Source organism: Pongo pygmaeus, chromosome 10, assembly GCF_028885625.2.
Source record: "Pongo pygmaeus isolate AG05252 chromosome 10, NHGRI_mPonPyg2-v2.0_pri, whole genome shotgun sequence".
In the NCBI taxonomy this organism is placed as follows: Eukaryota; Metazoa; Chordata; class Mammalia; order Primates; family Hominidae; genus Pongo; species Pongo pygmaeus.
The window spans coordinates 28,054,283-28,080,711 of record NC_072383.2 but is presented as its reverse complement, the minus strand read 5'-3'; the positions used below and the strand labels follow the sequence as shown (position 1 = coordinate 28,080,711).

Below are 26,429 nucleotides of genomic sequence, written 5' to 3'. Positions count from 1 at the left end.
CACACCCAGCTAGTTTTTCTATTTTTAGTACAGGCGGGGTTTTACCATGTTCTTCAGGCTGGTCTCGAACTCCTGACCTCGTGATCGGCCCGCCTTGGCCTCCCAGAGTGCTGGGATTACAGGCGTGAGCCACCGCGCTCGGCCAATTTCAGGTAACTCTTGTTCATCTCAGTGAGAACTCAGAATGGGATGTTAGATTGTAGGTCTTGTGCTTGGTGAATGGGTTTGGGCAACAGCTCATGGTTTGTTAATATAAAATGTAAAAGGCACTAGTTGTGCCAGGCAGATCATCATGTGCTTTTCCATGAAATTAAGCACATTCTGTTTTGAGTTTTGAGTTTTGAGTTTAATAGACTAGTTGCAGTTCTGAAACATAGTATTTTCTGAATAATGTGATTGTGTCGCTATGCACTTATCTTTGAAAAGCCCTTGTGAAAACTGAATTCTAGGATCTTTGTATAGGACTGAGGCCAAAGCTGAAAAGGGCAATTTTTTTTTTTGCAGAAAAACCTTGCTTATAATAGGGCACTAACATTCACTGTGTATAGTGTGTGCCAGGTGCTTTCCATGTGCAGTGTTATTTAATCCCCACCACTCTACAATGTAATGATCTTCCTCCCTTGCCAGAGGAACAAATGAACAGCTGCTAGGGTTACAGATAGGACTTGAACCCAGGTGAGTCTCCCTGCAAATTTCATAGTCCTTCCACTTCAGTAAAGCTGTCTTCCAATAAGAATATCTTACATGGCATGGTGCTTTGTACTTAATCCTTCTGTGAATCCTCATTCTTCAAAATAACCTTATGATGGAGGTAGAAGAGATGCTATCTCCATTTTAACAGGTGAAGAATTTGAGATATTAGAGTTTTTAGTTGATCGAGGCCAGCCCCTGAGTCAGGAGAGCAGGCATCCAGAACTTTTTCTTTCTAGTTGGTGTTAGTATTTAATACCTAGACATTTTTATACAAAAGTTAAAAAATATGAATAGGTTGAGAAATTAATTTTTTCAGACACTGCTTTTTGCCTCTTTGCTATGATTATAGCACTGATATTCCTCAATGTTATTCTTTTTGCCTTGCATTGGTATTGTCATTCTGTGCAGAAGAGGGACAATGTGGGGACTTAACTGCTGAGTGATAATAAAAGCTGATATTCTCCACATCTGTCAGCTAAAAATCAGTATAGAAAGGTAGAAGGACGTAGTTCAGGATTTGCATAATCCTCCTAGAAAATGGCTGGATTGATGTTTGATGATGATGATTCTGATAACCATACAAACTGAAGAAATTGAGCATCTGCTGTAATTTAGGAGGATTTACCCATCTTTGGCAGGATGAGCTAACTTGCATGACTTCTGTAGTGGCCTGAATGCTAAATAAATCTTGGAATGTGGCAGACGGAGTTCCTAGAATGTCTGAGGAGGGTGCTTTCTGTGACCAGTAGGCACATGAGATGGATCATACTTTTAAGCAGTTTTCCCTTCTCTTGGAGTCCCAGTTCACTGCTGCCTTTAACATCTTTCATTTGTTTAGATTCATATCCAGTAACTCCTGTGGAATTTCATAGTAATTGGACTTGAGCACAGCATCATTTGGGCCTTTCAGTCTTTGTGCTATTGATGATGCTTTACCAAGGTAGCAGGCCGTTTGTGGTTAGTTGCAAGTGCTGTCTTTCTCTAAAAAGTGTGTGAAGCTAATATGTTCATTTTTGTGTTTCCTTTCAACCTTTAGGGCTATTGAACATTTGTAAGAAGATAACAATGAGAAGTTGGGAGGGGCAGTTGACTGCTGACCAATTCAAGTAGCTGAACCATTTTTGTTTTTAATGTGAAGAGAATTATGAAGACTAGGCTATGATGGATTTCTCTTAGAATTTGGTTGTTGTGTTGAAACACAAACAGTAGAAGTAAATTTTAGTAAAATAGTAAAAAGGAGTTGGAAATTTTTATGGTTGCCAGATTAGGATCTGATTCAGAAAGAAAAAGGAAAGGATTAGGATTGGGCAGCTCTTTTTAGAGTGGAATTATTGGAAAGAAAAAGTGATTCTGGGTAAGAATGGAAGATGGGTGTGAGAAATTGTTTCAAGTCCCTTCTATAGGTCAGATGGCAAAAAAAGCCATTCTTTTTAGAGGAAAGCTAATGTAAGTGCCCCAACTTGATGTTAGCTGTTTGCTTTGTAATATCTTTTGATGTGCTGTCTTTTTTCCTCCTACTCTCCAAGTCATAAGATCTAATTATGCCTCATAAAATGCTTCTAATAAATCCTTTTCCATATGCCTTAGAGGTGAAGTTAAATTCCTGTTAGCTTCTTCAGGATATTTTTTGGATATGTGTCTTCTTTTGCTAAATCTGTTTTTATGAGCAGGAATTAAATGAGTTTCTACCAGACTGAGCTGTTTAAGTTGTCTTGACTTTCAGTATCTTTTGTTGTCACTCTGTGGAAGTCTCTTTCTCGATGTAATGCTTATGATGTGCCTGGAATTTCTGTGAATGCCCTGTACATGTTAGTCCCTTTCTTCCCACTAGTTTATTCGTAGGGCTGCTCTGAGTGCCTGATTCTCTTTCTTTCTTTCTTTTCTTTCAGTAAGGAGATGAACCTGTGAAACACAGGAAAGCTAATGGAAGTTAATAAATGATGCTTTATTGTGTAGCCTTGGGCAGTTTAAAAGTTGTTTCCTGTTTGTTTGATACTTTCAGCAGCCAACTGATGGCAGCACAGTTACCTCAATTTTACTTTGAGGGAACTGAAGCCCAGAGGAAATACATTACTTGCCTGAGGTCACATAGTTCAGCCATCATTTAACAAACATTTACTGTATGCCAGTTAGGTGACTATACTGTGTTAGACGTTGGACCATTAAAAATGACAAAATCCTGCACAGCCAGGAATCAAACCACAACTGGTTTAGTTAAAGCAATCTTCTGAAAAAAATTGCACAATGGATGTTGGATTGCCAAGGTTACACTGCCAAAGTATTTTCACACAGATGTTAGGTTAAAGATAACTAAGATGGGGGAAAAAGTACATATTTATCCTTTGCTTGTTTGTCAAACACTATGTTAGGAGTTTTCAAACCTGGCTAAACATTAGAATTACATGGAGAACTTTTTATAAAAGGTATATTGGTGAAGAGACAGCTAGAAATAGACATTTAAAAGAAAAAGCAGGGCCAGGTGCTGTGGTTCAGTCTGTAATCCCAGCACTTTGGAAGACTGAGTGGGGGAGGATCTCTTGGGGCCAAGAGTTCAAGACCAGTCTGATCAACATAGCAAGACCTCATCTCTACAAAATGTTAAAAAATAAAATTAAGAAAAAGTACATTTAAAATAGCCTCAAGAAACATTATGTATTCTGGGATGATTATCATGGGATATGTAAAGACCTCTACAGAGAAAATAACATAATACATCTCAACATTTTTAGATAAATTGAGAAACTAAAGAAATAGAGGAATATTGGAAATTCATAGATTATGAAATTCTAAAGATAAAGATATTTTAAAGGTATCATTTCTCCCTAAATTAATGTGTATATTCAGGGCCATCCCAATCAAAATCCCAGCAGGTTTTTTTGTGTGTGTGTGGATATTGACAGGCTGATTTCTAAAACTTATATGGAAATGTAAAGGATCAGAAATAGTCAAGAGAAATTTGAGGAGGAAGAACAAATTTGGAGCAGGAGTTAAGAGAGTTGTAATATTTGTGTTAGGATTGGTGTCTATAGCTAGATAAATAAGCCAGTAGAATACAATTGAGACTCCAGAAACAAACACATATGTTCACTTGACTTATGTGAAAGGTGGGACTGCAAAGCAGTAGGGTAGGGAGATGATGGTATTTTAAAATTATTTTATTTGTATAAACTTACGGAGCACAAGTGTAGTTACAGGATATATTGTGCAGTGGTGAAGTCAGGGCTTTTAGTGTATCCATCACTGGAATTATGTAAATTGTACTCATTAAGTAATTTCTTATCTTTGGCCCCCTCCCACCTTCCTCAGTCTTCAGTGTCTATCAGTCTACAGTGTAGGCCCGTGTGTACACATTATATAGCTCCCATTTATAAGTGAGAGAACATGCGGTACTACAGGGTGGTATTTTTAGTGAAGGTTGCTGTCAAGTAGATAAACATATGAAACAATGAACTGTGACCTCTATCTTACACCATGTATAAAAATCAGCATCAGATTGATTTTTAGCTCTAAATGTGAAAGATAAACTTCTAGAAGTTAACTTGGGAATGTATCTTCATGATCTTGGTATATGTTGACAAAGATTTCTTTAAAATGACACAAAAAGGACTAATCATAAAGGAAAAACCTGAGAAATTGGCTGCTAAAATGAAAACTGTTAATCTAAAGGTAACAGAGTGCAAAGACAAGCAACAAGAGTGGGAGAATATATTTGCAACATATCTGTCACAATACTCATATCTATGATGTATTAAAAACTCCTAAAATTGAAGAAGGACAGACAGTTCCATTTTTAATATGTGTAAAAGACTCGAACAGACTCTTTCACAAAGAGGACATCCAAATAGCCAATAAGCAAAGCAAAGGTTTGTTAACACCCATGAGTAATTAGGGAAGTGCAAATTAAAATCACAATCAGATACCACTATATACCCAGCAGATAAATTAATGATACCAGGTGTTGGTGAGACTTTTGGGCAATTGGAACACTTTCCTACAGTAAGTTGATGCGGTATACATTGGCAAAACATTGTTGGAAGACTGGCAGTATCTACTGAAGATGAGAATACCCTGTTACCTGATAATTCTACTCATAGGTTCCACCCAACAAAAATGTGTATACGCATGTACCAAAAGACATGCACAGAAAATGTTTAGAGTTATTTATAACTCTAAACGAGAAATACAGATGTTTATTACCAGTAGAACAGATACATACATTGTGGCATGTTATTTCATGAAGTATACAATAATGATAATGAGTTATGGCTACTTATAGCAGCTGGAATGTATTGCACAAACATAATGCTGATTTTAAAGAAGCCAAACACACAAAAATTGTGCTGTAAATTCTATTCAATTGAATTCCCCCAACTAAATTCCTAGTGTTTGAACTTAGGACCCTATTTCCCTCTGGGGAGGAAAGAAGATGTGATTGGGAGGGGCCACAGGGGGACCACTAAGATGCTAGAATGCTGTTTAGGTGCTGGTTAATTCATGGGTGTGTAAAATTTGTGTATTTTTCTGCATAGTATTTAATGAATATTTGTTTTTTAATTGATACCTGGACCTTAGCCCCAGGGATTTTGATTTAACTCATCTGGAGAGGGTCCCAGGCAGCAGTGTTCTGTTTTTTTTTTAAATCCCCTCCAGATGATTGTAATTTATAGCCAGGGTGTATAATCACGGTATTGTAATTTCTTATGAAAAGGACACCTTATGGTCACTATAGAAAATTTAAAAAATAAAGAAATGTGTAATGAAAAGAAAAAAAATCACTTAAAATACACCCCCAGAGATACTTCCTCTTAATACCCCTACCTATTTTGTCAAGTGACCAGGTTTTAAATAATGTATACAATGTCCCTCCCTTTTATTATCTGGCTTCTGCCTGGTTCGCATTATAGGCATTTGAGGAAAGGAAGATGATGAGGCATCATTTTCCTGTAGCTTTTGGGAAATCCAGGAAGTAACAGATGAAAGTTATAATTATTCCTGAAATTCAGGTATGTTTCTTGAAGAAGAATTCAGAAGCAAATACTGCAGATTAATTTTTGGTCCTAATCATTATGTATTCTCACATGGTCTGTTTGTTTTTATTTCTGGATATCTTAGACTAGAACAAGACTTTTTAGGTACAGTTTAATCATTTAAGATCAAAGATCATCTGTTACACTGTCACAGCAAAAACTCTCTCAAATAGATTTATTGCCTGACACACATGCTTTCTGGAATAGTCTTCCACAAAATCAGAACTATTTTATTTCTTACTAATTTATTATTCATGCTGTAATGGTAACAGCCTAGATGTTCATTAATAGGAGATTGGGTGAATAATTATGGTACATACCCAGAATGGAATACTCTGTAGCTTTTAAAGTGGTAAAGCTAGAATTATCTGTGTTGCTATGGAAAGATATATAAGACCTGTTAAATGGGCAATATCAAACATATTTATATCTTTTTCCATCTACGTGGAAATATGCATGCTTATATCTGCCTAAGCCCTAAAAGATATATCCCAACTGTTAGCAGTGATGATTTCTGTACAGTATACTTGCTGGAGGAGTTGACTTTCTGTTTATTTAGCACCTTTTATAAGGATTATATATTTTCTAGAAAAATATTACCATTTTAAGGGAAAGCAAAACAGTGGCAGAATGTTGAGAGAATGTCCCATTTTGTCCCTTTTTTTTTCCTAGTGTGTGTTCCTATTTTATAAACATTTAAAATGTAGAGTTGGCCTGGCGTGGTGGCTCATGCTTGTAATCCCAACACTTTGGGAGGCCCAGGTGGGCGGCTCACGAGGTCAAGAGATTGAGACCAGCCTGGCCAACATAGTGAAACCCAGTTCCTACTAAAAATACAAAAAATTAGCCGGGCGTAGTGGCACATACCTGTAATCCCAGGTGGAGATTTCAGTGAGCTAAGATTGCGCCACTGCACTCCAGCCTGGCGACGCAGCAAGACTCTGTCTCAAAAAAAAAAGAAAAAGAAAAAGAAGGACAAGTGTAAAAAAAAGAAAAATCAGCCGGGCAGGGTAGCTCATGCTTGTAATTCCAGCACTTTGCGAGGCTGAGATGGGCGGATCGCTTGAGGTCAGGAGTTCGAGACTAGCCTGGCCAACATAGTGAAACCCCGTCTCTACTAAAAATACAAAAATTAGCCAGGCGTGGTGGCACATGCCTGTAATCCCAGGTACTCAGGAGGTACTCAGGAGAATTGCTTGAACCTGGAGGTGGAGATTTCAGTAAGCTAAAATTGTGCCACTGCATTCCACCTAGGTGTCAAGAGTGAGACTCCGTCTCAAAAAAAAAAAAAAAGAAAATCAGTTAAAATATACTCCAAGAGATACCTGCTTTTAATACCCCCCTACTTATTTTGTCAAGTCATCAGTTGTTTAACAATATATTTTAGTTTCCATGGTTCTGTGTTTCCGTACTGTCTTTCCAAAGTTTTGTTTCTCCAAGTATTTTTGAGTTGTGATTCATCCTCATCCTGCGTGATAGGTTAAGGGAAGGTTAAGAAAAGTTTACCATGAAGGCTTCTCTAGTTGATGGCTTCAGTCTCTTCCAGGGCTTTTAAAGTTTCTGTATACTGTTCTGATGGAAGGCCCTTGTCATGGGAGATAGACATGAGGATTATTAGAACATTTTCTAAAATATATCAAAGGGCAAATTTAAGTGATAATTACAGAAGCCTTGGATAACCTTTATGAATTTGTTTGTATCAGTTTTGATCATGGTGCCCAACAACTAGAGTGCCTAGTCCATGAGTAGCTTATAAATATTGCCAAATAGGGAAAATGAGAACAAAAAGGAAAAACTGAAGTTGTAGACTAGAAAAGGCAGGATGGTAAGTGAGTTGAGTGCTGTGAACAAAGGATAGAAATCTGATTAATTTCTAGGAAAGCAGACTGATACTGCCAAAACGCGTGGGAATTTTTAAGACTTGGAGGATGCATGATGGATGGGACCAAACTTGAAGGGCAATAAATGAAATATTTTTAGTGTAATTTACTGAAATCCATATAGTTTTATGTATAATTTGCTTTTCTAATAAAATAATTGTGATAATGGGAAGGCCTGGAAAATATAAACATGTTTTTCTCATTTCTTTTTAAAAAGAAAAAACACATGCACACAAACTTTTTCCAGACTTCCCTACCCAGATTCTATTGGCCATTCCTTAATATTTTAACCTCTGTTCCAGCTGGAGTTTGGTCCATTTAAAATGTAAAATGTCTTTCTGGTTCCATAAATAGGAAATATACTATCTTCATTTGTCATTGTTAAAACTATTAAAATTTTCTCTAGAGTTTTAGAAATGAAATTGTAACCTTCTATCATTTTTTTTTAAAAAAACATTAAGTTATGAATGTAATATAGCATCACAGAGCTTAGGGAAAATATATAGAGGTTAACATTATTCTAGTCTTAGCACTATTTGTGTCTTCTTTTTGGCTGTTCTTCCACAGGCTACTCATTCTTGATTTTTTTGGTTCTGTTTGGTTTTAAATCATCTAGTGGAGCTTTCGTATTAAAAAAAAAGTGTTGAAAATTGACCTTCTTGGAACATGGCATATAAGAATGTGTTACTAAGTTATTTAGTATCTGAAATGTTTTACTGCCCACTGACTCTAATTTCCTTCTAAAATAAAACATGACAGTTCCACTATGGGACTCAGGTGAATTATAATCTTTTTTCATCAACTCCTTTTCATCTGTATTTAATCTAAATCTTTTGTTTGTTTGTTTAGAATTGAACCCCCAAGACTGCTTATGTGAAACTTGGGATCTCTTCTGCTGTTCATGCAGACAGATACTGACTATAGGATGGGGGGTGAGGTAGGAATCCAGGACTGCACAGGAGTAAAAGCAACCTAATTAAAGGATTATTTGAGAGTTAGATTGAAAAAAGACAGAGCTGATGTGCAGCTGGCAGAAACACACCACAGAGAAGTGGGGACAGAGTCAGTGAGACGCAGACCATGGAGGCAAGTAGACAGATGGGACAGGCCTGGAGGAGGTGTTGAAAAACTGTTCTTGTTATAACCTATCTTTTTTATGGACTCAGTTTGATCCTTAAGCAAACAAAAGCTCTCTTTTCCAGAATGCCTGTGGTTCAGAATTGTATGTGCAGTGCCTGGTGTGGGCACTCAATGGACATTTTTGTCAGCATTGATTTCACCTTCCTTTGCAGTCTCCATTAGACAGATGAGGAAATTGAGGCTTAAGGGGATTTAAGGAACTTGCCTAGAATCACACAGCTGGTAAACATCGGTATTAAATTGCAGCCACCTGTGTCTCTTCAGGCTATGCTGACTTCAGAATTTACTAGACGGTTATGGTTCTTTAACACCAACACATTCATGATTGTTAGTAGCCCCACAGGATTGTCATCTTTAAATTCAGGTACTCTGTTCCAAAGATCATTGTTATTGCTGCTACCAGAGGGGAAGTTTCTCTGGGCTCCAGGAGCCCGTCTTCAGCATACCTTTTGAAATACCTCTTGCATTTTAGTTCTGAGCTCTACCATTCACTGGCTGGATGACCCTGGATGGGCTGTGTCACTTTTTAAGCCGCATTGTCTTTAGCAGTGAAATAGGAGCAATAACCATATTTACCTCAAAGAATTTTCCTGAGGATTAAATTCCACATTCATTTATGAATATGATTTCTGCAAATTGATATGAGAGTACAAGTGTTGTAATGAAAAGTTTATCTCGTTGTAGGTCTTATTGAATTTTCTGTGGGGAAATTTAGATACTTCGAGCTCAATAGGCCCTTTCCAGAGGAAGCTATTTTGCATGATATTTCAAGCAATGTGACTTTTCTTATTTTCCAAATACACTCACAGTATCAGAATACAACTGTTTCCTTTTCTCCGGTAAGTGCAAAGAATTATTTTAGTAAAAATCATTTCTATATTTTGGGGGTCTGGTATTTAGTATGAGCATTAGAATTTGATATCTCTATCTCTTTTATGTTTATGATCTTATGTCTTAAATTTTAAAAAATCAAGATAGGATGTTTTCAAGTCAGTGAATGAGAGTATCTCAGGCCTTTCTTGAGTGTGGCAGTCTCTGACCTAAAAAGGGGTAATGGAGAGCTGAGCTGGGGGGAAGGGCACCCTGTGACAAATGTCACCACTATGCAGGCAAGTTTTCTTCGTGAATTCCCACCTTTTCATTTTCTTACTTTAGTGGGGCCTTAATAATTTTTACCTGAGAATATATGTTTAATGGGTTTTCATTGTTGTTTAGCTACAGTATTGAACTTTACCAAGAATCCTATAATATCAACTTTATTCTTTGGACTCTGTCATGCAAACAACAAAAAAATTATAGTGCTCCGTTCATCCAGCCCTGTGTTATGCCTCCATCAGTATTAAGGACTCTATTATAGATGTCATCACTAAACCCCTTAACCTCAACCTCAGCCTTAGAAAGTTTTTAAAATTCTCTGGGTTAGCTTACGCTATGAAGAGTCTGCCATTTATGTAATCTTTTACAGTCTATCTACATTTAGTCTCTATGATGCCATAGACCAATACATGCATTTCATCTTGTATGAAGTTATTCTTCTTTTTCTTTGTCCTAAGCCTGTATTATAATATTCTGGAATTTGGTAAACAAATCTGTCTTAATCTAATTCATATGTAATTTTAAAAAATTTTTATTTTTAGTTTTTTAGAGATAGGATCTCACTCCATCACCCAGGCTAGAATGTGGTTGTGTGATCATGGCTCAAATTCCTGGTCTTAAGTGATCCTGGAACTACAGGCACATGTCACCACACTTGGCTAATTTTTAATATTTTTTTTTTTTTGTAGAGATGAGGTTTTGCTACATTGCCCAGGCCGGTCTTGAACTCCTGGCCTCAAGTGATCCTCCTGTCTGGGCATCCCAAAGTGCTGGGATTGCAGGCATGAGCCACTGCGCCCCAGCCCGTATAGAATATTAGAGGCGTTGGTCACACTGTCTTTCTTACTATTTTGTGTATTTTTATTCCTGACTTCTTTCCCCTACCATAGAGGTTTGGAAATTGTGCGCATGGGGTTGTGCACGTGTGTGCGTGTGTGTTGTGGGGTGTGTGTGTGTGGGGTTAGCTAATAGACTAGAAATGGAAGAATTCAGCTTAGGAAAAAAGGAAAGGAATAAATAGTATTAATTACAAGAGATACCAATGTCACACATAGGTCGAATTTGCCCAAATTCTTTGCAGCTAAAGCAGAAGGTAAAGCATGTTAAATTTCATAACTTCCTTAGAAAGGAAGGAGCATGCCAGTTCCTCAGGGGAGGCCAAGTTTTTTATGGCACTGAATTCAAAAGACAGCTTCCTATTCAGACTCTTACATAGGAGACTTAGTAAAATGGCACATAGATGAGTTCTTTCTTCTTCTCTTTTTTAACTAGATCTATTAAAACAATTTTTAATTGACAAACAGTATGTTTCTTCCTAATGATATTACAGCAAGACAACATTTGAAGGAAAAGAGAGAGGATGGGGGAAATAAGGATTTATATTTGTTGAACGCCTACTATGTCCTAGGCCAGTGGTTCTTAAGCTCCTGCAGCCATAGACTGCTCAAGTCTATGGACTCAAATATAAATATGAAATTTCATGGGGACCTTCAGAAACTCAGAGTCTCATGCACCCAGTTAGGAACCACTGTGTTTGGTTTCCATATGGTTAATTCTCATTAAAGCTCAACAAAGTAGTAGTGATGCCTATTTCTACATCTGAGGAAGCAGAGCTTGGATAAAGAGATGCCAGCATCACCAGTGATAAAACAGACCTGGCTGGCAGCATCTTGGGCCTTGATTTCTATGCAGAAAGGGTCTTAGTTGTCCTTAATTATCATTTTATTTCTTGGACTGCCTTTAGTTCCCAGTGTTATATTACTTAGAAGATGATGGCCAGAACTGCACATGGCTCAGGAAGTGAGTGGTCTGTGTAAAGAGAAGTGCTTCTGTTTCCTGTGCCCTTCCTAATAAAGTGTGGCACTTTTGGTTTTTTTGAGTCGTGATGGCAGTTGGCTCTTTGAAACTGTTGACTCGATCATTTATCAATTAATATTTGAGTCATTCTTTCTTATGCTTATCAAGTTGAAACTGCTCTGCTACCTTTTCCTTCCCATTTCCTTAGCTTTGATAGAACCTCTTGAGTCTGTTACCTCTTAGCTTAGCATTTTATTATTCAAAAAGCTTTCCAAGCAGATGGGAGTGGGGGATGGTAGAGAGGAAGTGTGTGAGGAAGGATTAGGAAGGGACACAAGGAAACTTGGGGTGATGCATACATTTGCTATTTTGATTATGGTAACGGTTTCACAGGTGTCTGTATATCAACACTTAAAAGTAACTTTATGGGCCGGGCGCGGTGGCTCATGCCTGTAATCCCAGCACTTTGGGAGGCCAATGCTGGCGGATCACGAGGTCAGAAGATCAAGACCATCCTGGCTAACACGGTGAAACCTCGTCTCTACTAAAAGTACAAAAAATTAGCCAGGTGTGGTGGCAGGCGCCTGTACTCCCAGCTACTTGAGAGGCTGAGGCAGGAGAATGGCAGGAACCCAGGAGGCGGAGCTTGCAGTGAGCTGAGATCACGCCACTGCACTCTAGCCTGGGTGACAGAGCAAGACTCCATCTCAAAAAAAAAAAAAAGAAAAAATTATACTTTATGTACAGTTTATAGTTTGTCAGTTATAACACAATTTAAAAGATACTTCGAAAACTGAACTCCTTGGGGCCAGGTCTCATGTTTTTGTCCTAGGGGTCTTAGAAACTAAGACAAAACATTATTTGACATAGTAAATCTTAATTCAAGTTAATTGAAACACTTGGGAATTTCACTGTGCATCTGCTATTCCTGATCAAAGATTATTTTTACAGACAATGTTTGTGTCTTCACAAAATTCACAGTTGAAATCCTCATCCCCAGTGTGTTGTATTAGGAAGTGGAGTCTTCGGGAAGTGATTAGGTCATGGGACCCCATTTAGAGCCCTCATGAATGGGATTAGTGGCCTTATAAAAGGGACCCCAGATATGTTTCTTGCCCTTTCTGTGTCATGTGAGGATACAACAAGAAGTTGGGAGTCTTCAGCCTATAAGAGGGCTCTCATCAGAACCCAACTGTGTTGGCACCCCTATCTTGAACCACCAGACTCTAGAATTGTGAAAATAAATTTCTGTTTATAGCCACCTTACCTGTGGTACTTTGTTATAGCAGCCTTAACTAAGACAATCGTATATTTTTCCAGAATGCTTTTTCCATGTATATATGTGGGCATGTGAACATAGAGATGAAAAGAATTCCCTGGTTATTTAAGGAAGGTTTTTTTTTCTATTTGTTTTGGGAAGATTTGGAATAGGACATGTGCACTAGATCAGCTCGGTAATTTATATGTTTCGCTCGACTTCCTATTCATGACAACGTTTCTTCTGGACTGCAGACTCTCCTTTCCAATGCCTCGGAAACAGGCACTGCCAGTGGACTGGTTTTCATCCTTAGACCGGAGCAGAGTACATGCACTTGGTACTTGGGGACTTCAGGCATACAGCCTGTCCAGAATATGGCTATCCTACTCTCCTACTCAGAAAGAGGTAACCGTTCTGTCTTCTCCTCCCTCTTACTCTTTGGAATAAAGAATGTGTTCATGAAATGTTAAGGAAAATTATCCTATTAAGATTGTTTGTTGCAAGTATAATTTATATAATCAGAATTTTTTTTTTTTTTTTTTTCGAGATGGAGTCTCACACTGTCGCCCAGGCTAGAGTGTAGTGGCTTGATCTCGGCTCACTGCAACCTCCGCCTCCCGGGTTCAAGCAATTCTCCTGCCTCAGCCTCCCGAGTAGCTGGGATTACAGGCACCCGCCACCACGCCCAGCTAATTTTTTGTATTTTTAGTAGAGACGGTGTTTCACCATGTTGGCCAGGCTGGTCTCGAACTCCTGACCTTGTGATTCACCCGCCTCAGCCTCCCAAAGTGCTGGGATTGCAGGCATGAGCCACTGCGCCCGGCCTATAGTCAGAAATATTTTATAGTAAGAGAATTAGCACGATGACTGAAAGCTCAGGTAGTGACTAGGAGAACATGTTTATTCATTCAAAAAACATTTAGGGAGCCCTTGGAGAAGCAGTAATAGTCAAGGCAAGACATAGTCCTTAACAGTTTAGTTATTCTAAGCAGAAGCAGTAAGCTCGACATCATGAAGAAAAATGATTTGGAGAATGGCACGTTGTGAGTGTGGCTGCAGCTGGAGTGTGGAGGGCCTTGCATACAATTTGAGGTTTGTATTTATTTTGAGGTAGGTTCTAAGGAGGCATAGAGTTTTTAAGCAGAGGAATGGTGTGGTCCATTTCATCTCTTAGAAAGCCAACTCTAGAAGCAGTGTGGGGATGGATTGGAGAGGGCACAGCAGAGTCAGGACTCAGCACAAAATGAGAAATGAGGATCTGAACAGAGGCCATGAGAGGCAGGATGGAGAAGAGGAGCAGGATTTGAGATATCCAGAAGGTGGAATTGATACAACACAGTGACTGGTGATTATGGATTATAAGAGGGAAGCATAGGTTTCCTATTTGGGCAGCAGGGAAATAGTGATACAAAATAGCTGTAGGAACAGGGTTATGGTGGTGCTGGATGTTTTGGGAGGTGGGATGGAGTAGATGATGACTTCAGTTTGGGACACAATCTGAGATGCTTGTAGGACATTTGGATGGAAATGCACAGTAGGTAATTTAAATAAGGGCCTGAAGTGGAGGGGTGAGATTAGATTCCCAAGTAAATAGCTGTTAATAAAAGCTATGGCAGTGAGTGAGATTACCCAGGCATGTACTTGTATATTTAGGGCAAAAAATCATAGCAGATACTTTCATAGTGCCTACTATGTGTCAGGCACTGTTTCTGGTGGATAATAACTGCTGAGGAATAAGCGCAAGACTGTGGAGTACTCAAGAAGGTAGGAAGAAAGCCTGGAGGTTCTGCCTTTAGATGGGAGCAGGCCGGGCACAGTGTAATCCCAGCACTTTGGGAGGCCGAAGCAGGTTGCAAGTATAATTTATATAATCAGGAGTTTGAGACTAGTCTGGCCAACATGGTGAAACCCTATCTCTACTAAAAATACAAAAATTAGCCAGGTGTGGTGGCAGGTGTCTATAATCCCAGGTACTCAGGAGGCTGCGGCAGGAGAATTGCTTGAACCCAGCGGGCAGAGGTTGCAGTGAGCTGAGATTGCGCCACTTCACTCCAGCTTGGGTGGTAGAGCAAGACTCTGTCTCAAAAAAAAAAAAAAAAAAAAAAGGAAGTGGTAAGTTACAGTCTATGGAGAGGTCAAGAGAACTGACTGAAGGTGTCCATATGCTAGAGCAAGTAGGAGTCAGCGGTGGCCCTTTATGAGAGTCACTTTAGTGGCACAACAGGGATGGAGGAGTGAAGGTGAGGTGAATAAATTTAGACTACTCTTAAAGCTTGGGGGTAAAGGGAAGGAGAGGGAGCACTAGTTAGGAAAGGAGGTAGAATCCAGAAGATTACTGGAGTAGAAGATAGGAAATGTTAGCTCTAACAAAAGGCTAATTACCTGATAAGAAACCATAGACTTAATTAAGGCTTGCATCAAGGACAGTGTACACAGAAAAATTATGAACAGAGGAGCTTCAGCTGGCATACATACTATTTGTGGTGTGGTAAAGATCCATAAGTGCAGAAAAAGTGTATGAAAGAAGAGCATAGAATTTGGAGGAAGATTCCAACATGATATTGAAACGTATATACACACTGTGTATCTGCATTCCAAACCTGGCCAGAAGTAGTCAACCAATAGCCGATCTTTTTAACTCTAGAGGAGAGGTTTGCAAACTACAGACCATGAGCCAGATCCAGCTTGCTGCCTGTTTTTGTACATGAAGTTTTACTGAAACACAGCTATGCCTCTTCCTGTACATATTGCCTGTGGCTGCTTTTTTGCCGCAAGGACTGGGGTGGGTAGTTACTGCAGAGACCATCAGACTGACAAAGCCTAAAATACTATCAGGTCTTTTACAGAAAATGTTTGCTCTGCCCTGCTCTAGGGCCCTGAACCTCAGTTAACTCTACCCTCTTTAACCTCAGTTTATGAAATAGTATAAGACTAGAAGCTCTACATTTATATTTAACTTCTATTTGGGAAGTTTTTGTAAGAGTAGATACAGTTCTGTTTTTCTGAGTATGATTTGGATATGTAAGAATTGTTTGTTTAGTAACTTCCCTATTTCTTATCCAGATCCTATCCCTGGAGGCTGTAATTTGGAGTTTGATTTAGATATTGATCCCAACATTTACTTGGAGTATAATTTCTTTGAAACGACTATCAAGTTTGCCCCAGCAAACCTAGGCTATGCGAGGTATGTCTGTCTCCCATGTCTGAGAAATGCTTTTAGAATGTACATGACGACAGTTGTGTAGATTTGACCAGCTCTCTCAAGTCCCTAATTCTCTGTAGTAAAATTGAGTTAATTTTTGGGGGGAATTGATGTAATTTAAACTTCATTATTAATATTGGGACTGTCATTTACAGTTAATATTTTCCCACTTCATTCTTGTGAACTCTTTGTTTTTGAAGAGCCAGATGTGAGTCTATTATGAGCTTGAAAATACATCCTGGTTTTTATAAAGCATTTTAAATATAGATAGCACTCAGTAGCCCTGAAACATCCTTTTATTTTTATAAAGATTCATTGTTTTAATTAAAGCTGTGCCTCAGTTTCTGCTTTAATAGTAATGATAGCTAACATTTGAGAACACTTGAATGCTTCCTGTGCATTGTCCATGGTGCTAAGTGTTGTTGTGTTCTTTGCCATTTAATCCTAATGATTTTATAAAGAAGGGCAATTGCTGTTATTTTACAGAAAGTTTCCCTAGGGGTTATGGAGGTTACCTGACTTGGTAACAAATGACAAATCTGCTATATTCTTCTTTTTTTTTTTTTAAATCAAAGATGAGGTCTTTCTGTGTTGCCCTGGCTGGTCTTGAACCTCTTAGCTCAAGCAATCCTCCTGCTTCAGCCTCCCAAAGTGCTGGGATTACAGGCATAAGCCACTGCACCCAGCTTTTTTAAAAAAAAAATTTTTTTGTCTCCCCAGAGCTGTAGTATTACTCTAGGCCTGACTGATAATCAGAATCCAGTTATGTAATCACCCTTGCCTGTTGGTGTTTGTCTTGTTGGTGTTTGTGGTGCTGTAACAAAGTAGCGCAGACTGGGTGGCTTATAAACTTCTTTCTCATGGTTCTAGAGGGTAGAAGTCCACGATCAGGATGCCAGCACAGTCGAGTTCTGGTGAAGGTTCTCGTCCAGGTTACAGACTGCTGGGTTGTCATTGTGTCCACACATGACAGAAAGAAGGCTAGAAGGCTCTCTGGGATCTCCTTTATGAAGGCAGTAATTCTAGTCATTAAGGCTTCACCTTCATGACCTAATTACCTTCCAAAGGTCCTACCTCCTAATATCATCACATTGGGAGTGAGGATCTCAGCATATTAATTTTGGGGAGACGCAAACATTCAGTCCATAACAGTGCAATACTTTTCTTCAGAATACCAATTGTTGCCACTGCAAAAGGTGAACTGTTAAATTGTAATTATTGTTGCAAGTGTTTGAAATTAGGACTCTTGGTTCCTTTTTATAGATGGGACTTGCACCTCAAGAGATTGATGTTTCATTTTGTTGGTTGACTTTAGAGGTGTAGATCCCCCATCATGTGACGCTGGGACAGACCAGGACTCCAGGTGGAGGTTGCAGTATGATGTCTATCAGTATTTTCTGCCTGAGAATGACCTCACTGAGGAGATGTTGCTGAAGCATCTGCAGAGGATGGTCAGCGTGCCCCAGGTGAAGGCCAGTGCTCTCAAGGTAAATCTGAGTCCCATGATTTGTGTGACTGGATTGTGACACCTTTGTCAGAGTTGAGAAGGGGAGAAGCTACCAGGATCTTATTTCTTTACTCTTTTCTCCTTTTTCGGGGACACTGACTTTATTCTCTTTTGTTATCATCTTGGGAGTCTTTGCTGGTGATATCTCAAAATGATGTTGGCCTTTGAGGAGATGCATGTAAATTATGTTAAGTTTTAGTTGCAGCCACATCTGTGACTTGGTAATCTGAAATGTGAATGGAAGGAGGTGGTAATTTTCTGTGTACTCCCACAACTACTGGGTAAACATTTTTGGCAAGTATGAAGATTACATTGTTTTGAGAAAAAAATAATGAGAAACTGCTTAAGGATATACACATTGGCATTCATCTTTGAACCCAAACTCAAAGTCTAACTTGTAGCCGAATTCTTCTCTGAGCTTTTGAATCCATGTAAACCCTTGCTCCCCAGGTGTGGACCATGGACCAGTGGCATTGGCATCACTGGGGAGTTTGTGAGAATTGTAATTCTTAAACTCCACCCTGGAACTACTGAATCAGAATTTGCATTTTATATCCCTCAGGTGATTCTGGCTGGGTGCAGTGGCTCACGCCTTTAATCCCAGCACTTTGGGGGGCCGAGGTGGGTGGATCACCTGAGGTCAGGAGTTTGAGACCAGCCTGTCCAACATGGTGAAACGCTGTCTCTACTAAAAATACAAAAATTAGCCAGGCATGTTGGTAGATGCCTGTAATACCACCTACTCGGGAGGCTGAGGCAGGAGAATCGTTTGAACCCAGGAGGTGGAGGTTGCAATGAGCCCAGATCGTGCCGTTGCACTCCAGCCCTCAGGTGATTTTTATGCATATTAAATTTTGAGACTCACTGCAATAGATCATTTTTGTGGAGGGCAGGATTTTATCTTTATGTCTTGAAAAGTGCCTAACAGCAATATAATATATGAGGTCATCCTTCAGTCCAATGGTTGATGGGTGGAGTTTTTCTAGACGGCGTCATTGTGCTTATTCACAAAATAAGAAGCTCTGTTAGTAAAGTTTATTAGTTGCTTTATTAGATATGACATTTTAATACTATTTTTATTTTTATGAAGAATATAAGAACTTGTATAATAGGCTTTTTGTAGGTTACTTTTTAACTTTTAGTTAAAAGAATATTTTGTGCCAGCATGTGGGGAAACCCTCAAAGACTAATGAGGGTATGTCAAAGAGATTCAGGAGCCTGTTTGAAGGGGCTTGCACTGCCAAATTTGGGGCAATTCAAGAATCAAGAAAAAGATTGTGGTTGTCAGCCTTGAATAGATACAAATGAAACCTTCCTCAGTTGCCACCACTGGAGGAAACTCTTACACCAAATTACTCTAAAAATTGATAAAGAAATTTAGCTTGCCTTTTTAAAGGAGGAACTAATTCTTCCCCAGTTGGTGAGAGAAAGCTCTTTGCAGAAGAGTGCCAGCTAATATTTTAGAACAAATAATAGAATCACATGATCACCATTTTGTGACCCTCAATGAAATAATTCCAGCAAGGATCAGCAGGTGAAAGGTTTTTAGGGAACAGGATATTTCTAGGGTGTCTAAGTAGCATCCTTAGATTAATTCTCATTGTAAAAGGAGAACCACTTTAACATGGAGTGACCTTATAGTCTCCACCTATTCCAGGTGGGCAAAGCTAGTTTCACTGAAAATGGATCAGCCTGTATTATATACTCATGTAGTGCAGTCTGACATTATCACCATCACCTGTGGTATATTCTAGCAAAAAATATCTAACCTGAATTTAGTCCGTTGGATTCCCTATTTACAGGAAATATGGGGGATAAAAGAATAAGTTAGACACAAAATTGTGGCATACTTTGTGAGAATACTGACTTCATCTCTTCTACAGTCATTGGGTAGCTGGGAGAGAAAGGTGGGACAGACTGCTCTGGATTACTGAGATTGGCCGTAAACACCATGCATGGAACTTGGTTTGATCTTGGATAAGAAGGAGAAAAGCTAGAAAAGATGTTAGGAGCCAGGAACAGTGGCACACACCTGTAATCCCAGCACTTTGGGAGGCCAAGGAGGGCAGATCACTTGAGCTCAGGAGTTTGAGACCAGCCTGGGCAACGTGGCAAAACCTCACAGCCACTAAAAAAACCAAAAAGTTCCAGGCATGGTGGTGTGTGCCTGTAGTCCCAGATATTGAGGAGGCTGAGGTGGGAGGATCGCTTGAGCCTGGGAGAAGTTGCAGTGAGCTGAGATCACGCCACTGCACTGTAGCCTGGGCAACAGAGTGAGACCCTGTCTCAAAAAAAAAAAAAAAAAAAAAAAAGACATAAGACATTAGGGAAAATCTGGATCATGTATTAGCTAATAAGAAATTATTCATTTTCGTAGGTGAGCTAAGGTATTGTGGTTATATAGGAGAATATTCTTATACAGATGGTCCCTGACTTATGATGGTTTGACTTATGATCTTTTGATTTTAGTTTTGATAATTTCCTGGGCTAGCAATATACAGTATGATACTCTTGCAATGCTGAGCAGTGGCAGTGAGCCATAGCTCCTGCTTAACCACACGGTAATAGCTAACATTCTACAGTGTACTGTATTCAATAAATTACATGAGCAATTAAACACTTTATTATAAAATAGCCTTTGTGGGCCGGGCATGGTGGCTCACGCCTGTAATCCCAGCACTTTGGGAGGCCAAGGCGGGAGGATCACGAGTTCAGGAGATCGAGCCCATCCTGGCTAACCTGGTGAAACCCTGTCTCTACTAAAAATACAAAAAATTAGCTGGGCGTAGTGGTGGTGGCAGGCGCCTGTAGTCCCAGCTACTCAGGAGGCTGAGGCAGGAGAATGGTGTGAACCTGGGAGGCAGAGCTTGCAGTGAGCCGAGATGATTGTGCCACTGCACTCCAGCCTGGGCAACAGAGCGACATTCCGTCTCAATAATAATAATAATAATAATAATAATAATAATAAAATAAAATAGCCTTTGTGTTAGATGATTTTGTTCAACTGAATCTAATGTAAGTGTTCTGAGCACATTTAAGGTTGGCTAGGGTAAAGCCATAATGTTCGGTGGGTGAGGTACATTAAATGCATTTTGACTTTACGATGGATTTATCCTGATGTAACCCCCTTGTAAGTCTGTACTTAGACTTACATCTGTACTGAGTAACTTGTTACTCAGAGTGTGGTAGGTGGTTGCATAGCATTGGCATCATCTGAGAGCTTTCTAGAAAAGCAGAATTGCTGGTACCACGCTGACCTAAGAATCAGATCTACCTTTTAACAAGACTACCCCCTGCGATTCACAAGCACGTTAAATTTGAGAAACACTGTGGTAGGACATGCACAGTGAAGTGTTTAGAAGTGAAATGTCATGATATCTGTAACTTACTTTCAGCAGGAAAAAAAATAGAGATGGGGAGAAAGTAGTGATAGAGAAGCAAATATGGTAAAATATTAACAATTGTTGATATTAGGCAGTATATAGTCTCTTTATCATGTTATTCATTCAACTTTTCTGTCTGATTTAAACTTTTCATGATAACTTGGGAGTAATATTAACAGTTTGTTGAACTTGACCAGACCTTTGCCCAGGAAGCAAGTTATTGAAGGCTAAGCAGTATTTTTAAACAATGGTAGTCGGATGTAGGAGGGCTCATAATAATTTACTCCTAAAACCCTAATATTTATTTTTCTCAAATTAGTAGGAACATACGTATTATGGTTCTATAAAGCATTTGTTTCTTCTATTTTATAGTTTACAATGGAATTTCTGAAGTTAAGAACTACTACTACATAACAAAACCTTATGTAATATTTTCTTGTTTCAGAGACTGTTAGACAAAAATAAGTGGATACTGTCTGTGAGATGTTAACAGACTGTCTACGTTAGTCTGTGGCTAACATTGGACACATCCTCTGTGTTAGGCATTGGGCTGTACACTGAGGAAAGAGCAGTGCACAAGAGAAATACAGTTCCCATCCTTGTTTATAGTCTAGCAGAGGAGAAAAAACTTTTTTCATTGTCCTAACTAGCATTTATACATTATTTATATCGCATTTTCCTTAAACTATTAAAAAAAAACCTCCGGAAGCATTTTGTGTAAGAGCTTGTTTATATTAGCACATACAAACCATGTAAGATGGCCTTTTGACCATATTAAATGGGTTGGTGTCTATTTTAAGCAAGAATTATAATTTATGAATATACCATTTAATATTACACGTAGGTGGGATTATCACAGAATAGCTTAAAAAAATCCCCTAAACACTAATCATGTGTTATTTTTGGCTTCAGGTGGTTACCCTAACAGCTAATGATAAGACAAGCGTTTCCTTCTCTTCCCTCCCGGGACAAGGTGTCATATACAATGTCATTGTTCGGGACCCGTTTCTAAATACATCTGCTGCCTACGTTCCTGCTCACACATATGCTTGCAGCTTTGAGGCAGGAGAGGGTAGTTGTGTTTCCCTAGGTGAGTATGTGGCTTTAAACTTTTACAAATTCTCCTTTGGCCTTGCAGATAATGCTTTTGTTTAGTTCTCATTCATTCAACACATACCTTTTGAGCCCCTACATTATTCCACTCTCTGTTCTAGGCACTGGGACATAGCAGTAAACAAAACAGCAAAAATACTTGTTCTGGAGCTTATATTATAGTGAGGGAGATGAGACAGACGAGATACATTTATAAAATATGTAATACATGAGAAAATGGTGGGTGCTAAGAAGATAAATAAAGTAGGAAAGGGAGATAACACATGCCAGTAAGAGGAAAATTTGAGATAGATAGCATGGCCAGGGCAGTCCTTGATGCACCACGCACGTACCTGGGTGTGGTGTGTACCAGGCAGAGGGAGCAGCCAGGATGAGGGCCTGCACCTGGGAGCCTGCCTGAGGGTGTGAAGAACTGCAGTGATGACAGGTTGCAGGAGAACGAGGAGGGCAAAGGGAGTAGAGGTGAGGTGAGAGGTGTGGGGGCAGGCAGCCTGTGTGTGGCCTTGTAGACCGTAGTATGGGATTTCGCTTCTATTCTGAATGAAAGGGAAAGGCATTGGAAGGTTTTGAGCAAATGGTGCCATGATCTAAGATATTTTAATGAGATCACTGGCTGCTTTTTGAGAAAAGACGGAGGCAAGAGCAGAAATGCAGATTGGTTAGGAGGACACTGAAGTAATCCAGGGGAGAGATAACTAGGTTGGGTAGAATGGGGGCAGTGAAGGTGTTGTGAGGGGTGTGTGTGTGTGTGTGTGTGTATGTGTGTGTATTTAGCAGTTTATCTTGAAATGGTTTCTCAGAAAATATGCAAAAATAGTATAAAGAATTTCTGTATAATCTTCATCCAGATTCCTCAAAGCTTAATGTATTAGGCTATTTGCTTTTCATTCTCTCTTCTTCTCTCTTTCTTTCTATATACAATTGACCTTTGAACAGTGTAGGGGTTGGGCGGGGGCTGACTCCTGTGCAGTTGAAAATCTGTGTATAACTCTTTTTTTTTCTGAGACATAGTTTCACTCCTGTTGCCCAATCTGGAGTGCAGTGGCGTGATCTCGGCCCACTGCAACCTCTGCCTCCCAGGTTCAAGTGATTCTCCTGCCTCAGCCTCCTGAGTAGCTGGGATTAACAGGCACACACCACCATGCCTGGCTAATTTTTGTATTTTTAGTAGAGTCAAGGTTTCACCATGTTGGCCAGGCTGGTCTCAAACTCCTGGCCTCAAGTGATCCACCCTCCTTGGCCTCCCAAAGTGCTGGGATTACAGGCATAAGCCACCATACCCCGCCCGTGTATAACTTTGACTTCCCCAAAACTTAACTACTGTTAGCCTAGTGTTGACCAGAGAAGCCTTATTGATAACATAAATACTTGATTAACACATATTTTGTATGTTATGTTTATCATAGACTATAGTCTTACAATAAAATGAGCTAGAGAAAAGTAAATGTCATTAAGGAAATCATAAGGAAGAGAAAGTATATTTACTATTCATTAAGTGAGAGTGGATCATCATAAAGGCCTTCATCTTCATCGTCTTCACATTGAATAGGAAGAAGAGGAGGAAGAGGAGGGGTTGTTGTTGCTGTCTCAGGGGTGGCAGAGGTGGAAGGGGAGGTAGGAGAGGCAGGCACACTCAGTGTGACTTTTACTGGAAAAAAGTCTGTATGTAAGTGGACCCATGCAGTTCAAACCCGTGTTGTTCAGGGGCCGACTGTGTATGTATAGATATGTGCACACACACACACACACACTATTTTCTTCGCTGAACCATTTGAGAGTAAGTTGCAGACATAAAGACCTTTTTGCCGTTAAATACTTCTGTATTTATTTCCTTACATAACCATAGTAAAATTATCAAAATTACAAAGTTAACATTGATTCAGTAGTTAATTCACACATGTTAGCACATCTACTAGTTGTTCCAATAGTGTCCTTTATAAATAAAAAAAAATTATTTTTGGCTGGGTGCAGTGGCTCATGCCTGTAATCCCAGCACATTGGGAGGTCAAGGTGGGCGGATTGCTTGAGCTCCAGAGTTCAAGACCAGCCTGGGCAACATGGCGAAACTCCGTCTCTACAAAAAATACAAAAATTAGCTGGCTGTGGTGGCACATGCCTGTCATTCCAGCTACTTGGGAGTCTGAGGTGGGAAGATCACCTGAGCCCAGGAAGGTCGAGGCTGCAGTGAGCCATGATTGTGCTTCTGCACTCCAGCCTGGGCAACAGAGCGAGACCCCGTCTCCCCGTCAACAAATTTTTTTTTTCCCCTGTCCAGGGTTCAGTTTAGGATCCCACATTGCATTTAACCGATGTGTCTCTTTAGAGTTCTATAATCTGGAACAAGTCTTTTTTTTTTTTTTAATTTTAATCTTTTAAGACCTTGACTTTTTTGAGAAGTACAGAATATTTATTTTTTTTAGAATGTCTTCAATTTGTGTTAGTTTGATATTTCCTCATAATTAAATTTTGATTACGCTTTTTTGGCAGGAATACAAAGGAAGTGATGTGTCCTTCTCAGGAGACACTTGTCTCTTTATTTATTTGTCTCTTTACTGGTGGTGACATCCTTGATGACTTGGTTATTGGTGTCTTGCCAAGTTTCTCCACTGAAGTAACTGTTCCTTTTTTTAAGTGTCTTCAGGGGAGATACTTCGAGTGTCAGTAAATATCCCATTCTCAAACTCTCACTTGCTAGTTTTGGCATCCAGTGATCTTTGCCTGAAACATTTATTACTAGGTGGTTGCCAAATGGTGTTTTTCTAATGTATCACTCCTTCTATGTTTATTTGTTGCCATTCTGCTCTAAGGAAGGGTTTTCCCTCCCCTCCCATTTATTTATCCATGTATTTATTTTAAACCTGGACCCATAGATTCCTATTTTATTCTCTGGATGAAATCCTTTACTATCATTTATTTTCAGTTTCAAATTGTTCCAGATTTGGCTCATGAGTGGCTGGATATGTTTGGAGTACAGTGTACTGATGGATTGGATGAGGGGTTTGAGAGAAAGAGGTGTAAAGGACTTTGTAGTTTTTGGCCTGAGCAGCTGGAGAGAGAGAGCGACCATTCGCTGAGGTGGGAAGCACTGTTGGAGGAGAAGGTTGGGAGGATACGTTAAGAGTTCAGTTTTGGATAAGTTCAGTTTGAGAACCCTATTGAGCATTTATGTGCAGATGTTTAACTGATGGTTGATTATATATATAAGCCTGGAATTCACAGGGAAGTCTTAGCTGGAGAGCATCTTGGAAATCTTCAGACTGAATATATGGCATTTAAGGCTGCATGCTAAATGGTGTTATCTATAAAGGGGTGGCAGAGGTGGAAGGGGAGGTGGGAGAGGCAGGCACACTCAGTGTGACTTAGAGAAAAGGGAGGGGTCTGAGGACTGAGTCCTGGGTGCTCCAATGTTTAGAGCTTAGGAAATTGAAGATCCTACCAATGGGCTGAGAAACTGCAGCCAGATTGGTAAAAGGAAAGTGATGTTTGTTGAAGCCAAGGCTAGATAGTATTGCACAGAAGAGAGAGTGATCAGCTTTGGCAGATGCTGCTGATAGGTCAGCTAAGAAAGAGACTGAAAATGACTCTTGGATTTAGCAATGTGGAGGCCGTTGGTACCAGTGAGAGTTGTTGCAGTGGAGAGGTGGGGTAGGAGCCTGACTGGAGCATATTCAAGAACAAATAGGAGCTAGGAGCACAGAAACTGGAGAAAGTTCAAGTAGCTCTTTCAAGGAGCTTTGCTCTAAAGAAGAAAGTCTATTGTGTTCAAGCCAGAGATTATGGTTCTCTCCTTCTGCTAGAGCCATGTCCCACTGTTAAAGAAAAAAAAATAAGTGACACTGGTTAAAGCACAGTGAGGAAGATTTTATTCAAGGTTGGGGGTAGTATTACAATAGGCATAGGGACCACTGTGATGGAATTTTGCAGTGGGGAAGAGAGATTGGGCCCAATTCTTGAGTACAACATGGGCTACTGGGAATTTGTAGCCATGGAGCAGGGTGGGAGTCAGTGGATGGAAAATTTCTAAGAGGAAACATGAGGGGCAAGGGGGCATTCTGTCTGCGCTGACCTAAGGGGATTCTTACTGAAGATAGACCAGGGTGGTCAGACATCACCTGGGGGATGGATGGTGGAGGATGAAGAACCCAATTAGATATCGAGGGTGATTTGATATCAAGCATAAGGGATTCTTGCTAAGCCGACTTATCAGAGTTCTTGCTGAAGCTGGATTTTACAAAGATGTGCACAGATGGGCCTAGGAGGGGGTTCAGGAGACTGACTGAAATTTGGCCAAGCAGGCCGGGCGCGGTGGCTCATGCCTGTAATCCCAGCACTTT

General features: G+C 39.7%; 1 protein-coding gene across 4 annotated transcripts in view; it reads left to right on the top strand.

The window, feature by feature from the left end:
* The window catches only part of TM7SF3 (transmembrane 7 superfamily member 3), a 40,443-nt gene that overhangs the window by 1,615 nt on the left and 12,399 nt on the right, over window positions 1–26,429 (top strand). For all 4 annotated transcript variants that reach the window (XM_063672532.1, XM_054442426.2, XM_063672531.1 and 1 more), the window contains exons 2-6: window positions 9,425–9,579; window positions 13,145–13,295; window positions 15,954–16,074; window positions 17,408–17,579; window positions 21,895–22,072. In XM_063672532.1, coding sequence (XP_063528602.1) covers window positions 9,425–9,579; window positions 13,145–13,295; window positions 15,954–16,074; window positions 17,408–17,579; window positions 21,895–22,072 — 777 coding nt within the window. The remainder of the gene's footprint in view (window positions 1–9,424; window positions 9,580–13,144; window positions 13,296–15,953; window positions 16,075–17,407; window positions 17,580–21,894; window positions 22,073–26,429) is intronic.